The sequence below is a fragment of the Musa acuminata genome, chromosome BXJ3-9 (assembly GCF_036884655.1).
Source record: "Musa acuminata AAA Group cultivar baxijiao chromosome BXJ3-9, Cavendish_Baxijiao_AAA, whole genome shotgun sequence".
Lineage (NCBI taxonomy): Eukaryota > Viridiplantae > Streptophyta > Magnoliopsida > Zingiberales > Musaceae > Musa > Musa acuminata.
The window spans coordinates 1,310,707-1,320,229 of NC_088357.1; the positions used below are offsets into that span (position 1 = coordinate 1,310,707).

The following is a 9,523-nucleotide window of genomic DNA, read 5'->3' on the forward strand; positions in this document are numbered from 1 at the left end:
TTCCAATGAACTCTCAAAATCCCAATGAAATCACGTTCTTGACTCCGGGACTTCATTTTGCTTCGTGCCTTGCTATCGTAGTTAATCCTGCACATGTAAAACACACTTTGATCTAGACAATTATTACTAAGCATGAATCATGTTGTCTGGCATGTCATCAGTGCATTGACGCTTTGTCCGATTCTTCGGTACATCATCCTCTCTTGCGGCCTATTGCCCAATCGGTCAGTTGACCTCCGCAACTCTAATATCCTTGGCGCAATATTCGCTATTCTTAGCCCGATGCCCGAATCCATGGCCCGAAGAATTCTGTCGATACGTCATTCGATCCTCCGGCTAGACGTCCAATCTTTTGACATGTTCCACCGGCCCAACATGATTCTTCCTGCTTTAATTGTCTCATCCTAATCGAAGCATCCTACGTCACTCAAAATACAGATCAATTTATAAACACTTATCAATTGGTTTCATCATCAAAATCCGATATTCAACAACGATCAATGCCCTTTCGACCCTATGATCGGGTGTTTTTGCTTATCTTACGATGCCCTCGATGCTAGAGGCTTAGCTTCAACCCACTTCATGAAATAATCCGCTCCCACGATAAGGAACCTCCATTAGCCTGAGGCTATGAGAAAGGGTCCCAAGAGGTCCAATCACCACTAGGTGAAGGGTCATGCGTAGTTATTTGGACTTAGAGGGACCACTAGTTGGTGTTGTATACGAGCAAACTTCTAACATCTGTAGCAGTTGCACTCGGCTTCTCCTCGAGAAGTATAGCATTGACCTTGATAACCTGATCGAGATGGGCCTTATCTAGGGGTGCCTCAATCAGCGACTCTCTTGAGTTGCCTTGGGCCAAGCCCTCTTCGGTAGGGAGACCATTATCATATAACATCATCGCGACTCTCTCGAGTTGCTTCTAAGCTCTTTGATGCTGGTCCTTATTGAGAATTTTATCACTATGTGGTAAGTCGACACTACTGTCCTTCGTCCGTCGAGTATAGGTTAGCCTATGATCGAATTGTACATCGAGGGGATGTCAACTACCATGAATTTGGTCATCACCATTTTGGAGTAGGGCTCATAACTGAATGTGACGTGTAGGCTTATGGTCCCAAGAGAGGAGATAAAGTCGGAAGTAAACCCCACCGGCGAAGAAGTTCTAGGGGTGAGATTGTTAGCCGAGAGCTCAACTTTTGAAAAAGCATAAAATTACCTATGTCAATCATGACCCTCTTCACTCGAGCGTTAATCATCCTTATAGAGACCACCAAGGCATCATCATGGTTTAGGTTGAGGTAGTCTATCTCTTCCTTAAAGGTTATTTTTTAGCCATCTTTAGACCTCGAGCGCTTTTTGATTGCAGCTCAAGCATAGGCTTCGCGACTCAAAGAGCTATCTCCTCCTAAGGTAAGTCCACTGATGATGACGTTAATCTGCCTCTCTACCAGCCCCTAAGGTCGAGCTCGGGTTCCCAATGCCTTCTGACGGGCCTCCTAAGGTGTCCCTAATGAATGAGTTTTTTTATTTGCTCCTTTAAATCATGATAGTCCTCTGTGTGTCGTGACTATAATCACAATTTAAGTGATAGTACTTGGATTTGTTCCTCCACTCTAGTAGTGTCTTCATCAATTGAGGGACTTTCCAAAGCCTTTTTTTCTTTATCTACAAAAGGACTTTGATTCTAGTCATGTTTAAGGGGTCGACTTGGACCTCAGGTGAGGTAGCTCGGGTTGGCCATTTCTTCTTCACCGTGGTGATCTTGGGGTTGAGACTGATGGTAGTCGCTCTTATTTTGGCCTTCTGTATGTCTCCTCATATTTACTCAAAACTATTGCCTCTATGGCAATATATTGGTTGACCCTCTGGAGCACCTTGAGCACTATGACAATAGCCTCTCCACCAATGATAAAAAAAAAAAGAGAGGGCCTAAGCCCCATCATGAAGGCCTATATTATAAATGATGGATGAGCTTCTTGCATGCCTCATATCTCGTTAGCGATGAAGTTGAAGAGTGTTTCCTCCTCGCCTTGCTTTAGTTCGAAAAGCATCGCCACCGATGGCCTCGAGTGCACATTCCTAAGGAAGTAGAGCTCGAACTCTTGTGGGCTAAGTAGAGAAGCTAACTGAGAGCGGCTTCAAGCGAATGTATCATTCTCGTGTCAAGTCTCTTAACATTGTCGGGAAGGTATGACACATCAGGGGGGTCTGAGGTGCCATATAATAACATCTGAGCATGGAAAGCGATAATGTGCTCTATCATGTCGATACTGTTATTAAAGGCCTCTAGTGATAGGAGATGAAAGTTCATCGAAATTGACTCCCCATGGATGTTCTAAGTGAATGGGGACCGACCCGAGGTGGGATCGTCTAGCCTTTCCCTTTGGGATTATTAGAACTCTCGCCGTATCTCTTCTAGATATTGGTCCATTTGTTGTAGTTGGATCCTCAAGGAGTCATCCATCGAATTCGTTGACTAGGTCTTGAATTCAGGCAGAGAAGAGAGGTGGTGCAATAGTGTGCTGAATTCTACGATTAGAGAGTGAGGCACTCCATCAACCGGTAGATCCACAAGCCTTGGCCAATCCTAAGATGTTGGCATCACATTGGACAAGGGAATCCCAATGGGTATCAGAGCTAGTGGTAGTTTAGATATTGATCATGACGAAGATGATGGCTTTGCTTGTTGAGTTAACTAAGGTAGAAGCAAGACGATGGTCTACATCATGCTTGTTAGTGTCTACACCTACTGGATGAGGTTCAAAAATGTCTTAGCAAAGACAAGTAGGTGGCTTGAGGTCGTCCTTGGGGGTGAAAGACTTGGGTCATCGAATAAACACTAGTACAGCGTCGACTTTTGTTCCGAAATGGATACGTCCACATGAGGGAAGGATGAAAGTTGTCTCCCTTGAGTAAAAGTGCTATGAGTCGGAGGTAGGGCCTCCTCGTTGGAGCATTCGTTAGGGGGATTGATGGATAGACATTCTTGCGATATTAGACCCTCTTTCTAGTGCCAAAATATTAGGGGGAATCGTTATCGATGTTTGAGTCAACTTGACGTTGTCCAAACCTGAGGGCCTAGGAGTGTCCGACTCTTGAGGCGTCACCTGCACTAAGACCGATGTCAGGAAAAATTTTTCGACTCGATCCGTTTGATGCTCAAGTTAGTCATCGAGATCCTTTTTGGGTATGGGTTCTTCTTTAAAAGAGAGCCCTTGGCACAACGGAGTTAGCTTTTATATCTAGCCTCGTAATTGCCCCAATATCCTCCTCTTAGTATTTTATCCCCCTATATCCACGTAAACTACCAAGTAGGGACAGTCCCTGACGACCTGACTTGGACCGTTGTCCAGGAGAGCAAGTAGGTGAAGAATGACTTGGGACTTTTCCATCCGCAAGAGCTTCCAATAATATATTTCCTATCAAGAGTTCTCTATTGGATTATTCCATTAGACGGGATTAGGCTGGATCGTGATGCAAACAGATATCACATTCATAAAAGCAAATATTGCGAAACTTAGCGTCTCACAAATCCATTAAAACCTGACCTGTTTACCACAGGAATCTGAATGATTTAGCTACAAAGTCTTCCTTTTTCGAAACCAAAATAAACCTATTAGTTAGCAGCAAATCGTCATTAAATGCTAGGAAACCATGGCTCGTAATCATTTACATCTCCTTCCCATAACCGTGAGTGATCAATTCCCAACATATGAGAACCTTATATCAACAGCAGCTTCCTGAGGACCCAGCATCTTCGACCTTCCTGTCCCTGGGCTCGCTGTTGATGTCAGGCAGCTATCAACTGAACACTCAGCAAACGTTGCACTTACTCCGTTTGAAGGTTTTCGTTGAACGGATTCCATTGCAATCTCCGACAATGATGGCAGTTTGAGTGCCTTACACAGGAAGCTTAGACGGTCATCGGCTGCTTCGCTTGTTGGAAATTGAGATGGTGTTTTTCTGACTAGTGCAAGTGCGTTGGAAGCAAGGTTTGGATCGATGATGTTGCAAGCCCTTTCGAACATAGAATGCAGATATTTGCCATGAGCCTCGATCCGAATCTGAAGATGCCGCTGTACCTGACCGGCAAAAAGAAGTGGGTTATAACAGGAATGTGATCAGGATTAAGCAGCATTGAAGAATCCATTTAGCCCAACAAGCATCTACATCCAAAACGACAGAGCAGTATTCTGATGAAACAATAATGAAACAGACAATGGAATGACTGATTAATGCCTCTTCCTTGGTAAAAAAGAGTGCCCCAATAAAAAATCAATTCTAAAGGCGGCTTTCAGGGACTTGGTGCAAGGTAATAAAGAAAAAACTATTGAGAAATGGAAGGTATGAACTAGACAAGAAGCTTTCAGGGAAAGCAAGAAGAACTCAGGAATTTTTGCCATGAAGCAGCTACAAATGATTAGCAAGGGAAAAGAGAATAGAAAGATGATACACCCTGTGATATAGCACAAAACATATCATTCATTGTATATAAAGATGGAGGATGAAAGAAATTTTGAATACAAAAGATTTTCCACTATTCTTGCTGTTTCTTATGCAACTACAATTTACAGGTAAAGCAAATTCCACCAGTCCCAAAAGTCTTATGATATTATCAAAAGGGAAATCCTAGCTCCCAAGCTTAAGAAACTGTCGGCCACCATCAATGAAATTGAGATATTACTTGTGCTTAGGTGACATTCCCAAAAGTAAGACTACTATTGCATGAGAGTACGATACAAGACATTCAAGAAGCACACTATACTGTTATATTGGATATATATTTCTTTAGAAGTTTTTTATTGTGATATCAAAGTGGCATCAAATATCTAGTAAGATCTGCAATATTGTCCTACCATAGTAATAAAGCGATGTGCATCATGACAGCAGAAAAATATCCTTAAAGAACATTTCATAAGAGAAATTATAGAAAGAAAGGTTTAGAAAAAGAAAGTCATTGGTGCATCAAAAGGGAAGAAACATGCCTCAAGTTGTTCATGAAGCTGTCTCTCAAGTTCCATTTGCACTCTCATGGCCTCATCACATCCACTGTATAGAAATGTTGATGTAAGACTAGGAAAAAAGTAAATCAGCATGAAATTGTTGAAGAATAAATTACTCAATTAAGTCTTTGGCCAATAGTTTTGATGATGACAATGGTGAAGATGATGGTGGTCCAGTTCCCTGACTCTCCACAAAGTTGGCAGCTGTAGAGTTACCAAGTTTGAACCTTCAGTCATTAAGGTAAGACCAGAGAAAGAAAACTTGAAATAGACTGACTTATTCTACATCTAAAACTGAATATATGTTGTAGACATTCACATGCTGGCTAGGTATTATTCAACATGGAATATAATTTCTGGGGATTCATATAAGCATTAGCACTCGCAAGATACCAGACACTTTTCTTATGTATACGGCACCACTAAGATGAAACATAAGGCATAAATATCTCTCTAATATTTTAGGAGGATCTCTTTCGGTTTGTCAATCCTATAGCCATGCCTGTGGAAACATATCGATGCATGTGGATGACTAGATACTCAAGGGATCCATTAGGGAAGCAACTGACTGCTCCATTGTTGTTAAATGGAATGCAATCTCAAAAAATTTCTGCATCAAGGAGCATACACTACTTCATGATACATAGTTAGCCTCCTTAATATCCCACCAGCCATGATGTGTAAAAAAAAAGGGTAATCATTTAAGGTATGGCATAATCACATCATGGAGCTTCAAGCCTAATCATTTAAGGTAGTTCACGTCAAATATTCAGTTAATGGTACATGCAGGCTGCCACATATCACATGTATTGCTTTGCTGAGAAAACAACAACCAAAAAGGGCTTGTTTCAGCAGAAGATACAAGCGTTAGCAGTGGTCTCTGACAGACTGGGTAGAGAATAAACCAGGTCCAGCTTTTGAATGAATTTATGATCTTCTTCTGTCTATTAAATAATTTGATGCTGCAACTCTTGGTGCTAATAGTTTTGTTGATAAACTTTGTGGAATCCTTTCACAAGTGACTATCGAGGAGTCCGGAGGAGGGGAAGAGACATAGGTGCTTAAGAAACTTGCTTGTTTTTCCTTTTTATCTCTTTTTTCATTTCTTTTTCTTTTTTCTGTTCTTTTCTTGTTTACTTGTATTGTGAACCTGTGTGATTTATGGTAGGGGGTGTTGGTACACTGACACATGCTATTTTTCCATGACCAGCAGCCAGCAGATATTGCTCTTGCAAGGACCATGCCTATGATTAAACAAATATTATTTCCTTTCCCATTGCGTATACCAACTATTGTCTGGATACTCTCCTTTTGCTGCCTCTAGCTTAATTTATCTTCTTCTACACATCTTAGGACCACTTCAAGCTATTTTTGAATGTCCTATCAACAACTTCTGGTTCCAAACTACCACAAATGTCATCATTTTTCATTGATCTTACCTAGCAACACCTTCCATCAGCTTCCCAGCATATTGGCCATAAAGCTTCCCTATAAATTCTTTCTGCCACCCAAAGGGGTATAAACAACCCCAGTCACACTAGAATTACCTAATACTTTGATCATCAAGATCAAATTTGTGAGAATTATACACTTCAATCTGGATGTGTGAATGACTAATCAAGATAATCAAAACCTTTGTTACACTTCTTCACAATATTTTCCACTACATCTATTAGTCAATTCTTCATTTGATGTTGCTAAAGTTGCAATCAAATGCTTAATCTTAGTCTGGTTTCCTATAATATTCTTATAATGTAAGGCAGGTTCTTCTCCATAGCTTTACCTGGTGCATGGTCCTCCCTTGTTGCACCATTTTTATACACCATGAGATCTTGCTTTAATCTCACTTAAGTTCATAATTATTTAACTAGGGTAACTATCCAAGGATTCAATGTTAATTTTGCTGCAACTGTATCATCACCAAAATCACTTCTGTCATGCAATGTTGTTCTCACATTAATTGTTACTCCTGCTGCAAATCCTCAATTAATCAAATATATGTATATATATCATGAATTTCTTTCTTTTTACAGCACAGTAGAATATAGAAAACATAATACACTTGTAGTAACAGCATGCAAACCTTGGCAAAACTTCATCCACATGTAGTAAAATTGGAACTGAATCAAAGTTAACCTTCATGTCAAATTCAATCACATGTTCTTCTCACGTTCAAGGACTACAATTAAGCCAATCTTCTGTTTTTTGATCAATCAGCAGCCAACTTTACATTTATCCCTGTCAAGATGAGCATTTCACCAACCCTAGGACTAGCAACACTACACAATAAGAGGTATCATTGGTTGTGATCTTTTCTAAATGTCCAGCATATTTGTGCAAAACTTTTAACATAAACATGTAGGCAGATGGCAACGTGTAGAAGGCCATTTTGTGTTACGAAGCCAAGATTTCATCAAAAAGGTCCTCCACCAATTCTTTTTATTCATTGATCTTGTAGAATATAATACAAGAAGTCTTCAACATCCAATGAGGTGTAAACATGTCAAATGTGGACACCAACATGTTAGTGCATGTCATCGCAGGGTGCAGGGTTTAGAGTCTAGCGTTTAGGGTTACTTGGTATGCATTTTACTAGCATTGAATGTTTCCTGGCCATGGGAAGGAAGACCAATGGCCTCATCTGACCAACACTTTTTTACCCCTGTTGACTCTCCTCCTTTTTCTTGCTTTTTTTTTCTCTTCCTTGTCTTTCTTTTCCCCTTGCCAGAATGGCTCCGCCAATTTGTGCCAACAAGATGTACTATTCTGTATCCTGATCACCATGGAGCATTCACCAGTTTGGAAATCCTTGATACTTCTAACTACTAATTTCTCTGGTACATGTTGGGATAAAATAAGATTGCTCACTCAATCAAGTATCTATTAGCTAGTCCAGGGAATAAATATCTTCATGCCCTAACACCCTATTTAAAAAATGCATATTAGGGGTATATCTAGGAGTGAAAAGCAGAGAGGGAGAGTCACCATCTTTTGAGTTGTCAGAAGGCTCTTTGTTTGATTGCTTTCCCAGTCTGTATTTCTGCAAGATTAAGTCAGAAAGGCATATAAGCACATGTTTTCAGAAGTGTGAACATGAAAAGTCATATATGATATGTTCGCCAATGTTGTTGATCAATCACAACTTGCTGTCTATTTAACAACTTGTCACTATAGCACTGATGAAATAGAAAGTCGAAAACAAAAGGAAGCACAATTAACATGTGACTAAGTAATCACACTCAAGAAGGCCCCAGTGATGCTTGTTAAGACATTTTGGTCGACTATTTACAATTTGTAAGCTAAGATTGAATCATTTGACAAGTAGATTTAATTGAAAGTCCAGATAGAAGTTGGATACAAGTTGAGCTACATCTCAGTTTCCTAACATTAGCATTGTGAAATAGTAAACACAAGCGATGATTGAAACGGCACGAGATTAAAGCCCTCAAATTGAAGCACAGAATAACAATCTAGAAACATCTTTTGTGTCAAATGATGCTAGTTGAGAAACAGACCTGAAGATGACTCTTCAAATGGTAAAGCGTGAGGCCCTTAACAGCCATGGTTTTCATGATGGTCTTCGGCGTGGCTTCTGCAAAAGAAGCACAAGTTTTTCGGCTAGTCAGGAACATCAATATCAAAATATTAAGTAAATACATAAGCATAGACCAGAAAGCTGTTCCCACTGGAATGCTCGGAGCAACGAACTCTTGCATGAACCAAAGAAATCTTTAAATACGGCAAAGCGTGTACAAGAAAAGGAATCTTATTCTTCAACTGCTTCAGATGTTCTCAAAATGTTGGCAATATATTGCAAAGACATGTGTATTAGAGGTCGAGAAGGTTATCGAAGCATCCATTGGAACAGGGGCGTGAAATAGGAAGCGGAGTTCATTCAACCTAGAGCGGGGAATCAACAAGATGAGAAGACACAGATAGATCAGAACATGCGGCGATAGCGCGTCACTTCACACGCCGGGCAAAAGCGAAATAAAGGGAGTGGAGCTCACTGTCGGGGCCACCGAGCTGGGTGACGGCGTCGACGAAGCGATCGTGGAGCTCGGGAGTCCAACGGAGGCGCGGCTTGGGGTCGCTAGAGAAGAGGTGGCAGGTGTCTCCCGGGAGGTTGGCCCCCTCCAGGGAGCCATGGAACTCCTCTCCCCGCTTGGTTGCGTACATTCATAAACCAACCCCTTCTTCTTCTTCTTTCTTCTCCTTATTTCTTAGGTAAATAAGAGCGTAGAATGGAGGAGGACATTCGATTCAAGTGATTTGGTGAAGTGGAGAGGGGGAGGACGACAATGGAAGCGGAATTGGGCTGGCACTTTTGATATTATAGACTATAGAAGGTGTTTGTGGGGTTGGGGGAGAGAGAGAGAGAGAGAGAGAGAGAGAGAGAGCAGCGCGCGCACACAACAAGAGAGAGACACCGGAGAGGAAAAAGAAGAAAGCGAGACGCAAATGGTAACCACCGCTCGGTTTTATTCGATTCCGCGATGGGCAGTTAGTAACTTCAC

The 9,523-nt window shown here is 41.1% G+C and overlaps 1 protein-coding gene across 1 annotated transcript; it reads right to left on the reverse strand.

The window, feature by feature from the left end:
- Positions 1-3,499: 3,499 nt before the first annotated feature.
- On the reverse strand, positions 3,500-9,443 carry LOC103996710 (protein PHR1-LIKE 2). The gene is made up of 6 exons (XM_009417678.3): positions 9,017-9,443; positions 8,522-8,598; positions 7,992-8,046; positions 5,123-5,210; positions 4,989-5,052; positions 3,500-4,085 (listed from the first exon to the last, which is right to left on the reverse strand). The coding sequence occupies exons 1-6, from the start codon at positions 9,183-9,185 to the stop codon at positions 3,702-3,704; spliced, it is 837 nt and encodes a 278-aa protein (XP_009415953.2). The 5' UTR covers positions 9,186-9,443; the 3' UTR covers positions 3,500-3,701.
- Positions 9,444-9,523: the final 80 nt, after the last annotated feature.

Bases quoted from the DNA above. Each gene is read 5' to 3' on its own strand.
- LOC103996710 (XM_009417678.3), bottom strand. From the start codon at position 9,185: ATGTACGCAACCAAGCGGGGAGAGGAGTTCCATGGCTCCCTGGAGGGG. The intron at 8,047-8,521 runs GTCTGTTTCTCA...TTAATCTTGCAG, and splicing joins ATTTGAAGAGTCATCTTCAG to AAATACAGACTGGGAAAGCA. The intron at 5,053-5,122 runs GTAATTTATTCT...ATTTCTATACAG, and splicing joins TTGGCCAAAGACTTAATTGA to TGGATGTGATGAGGCCATGA.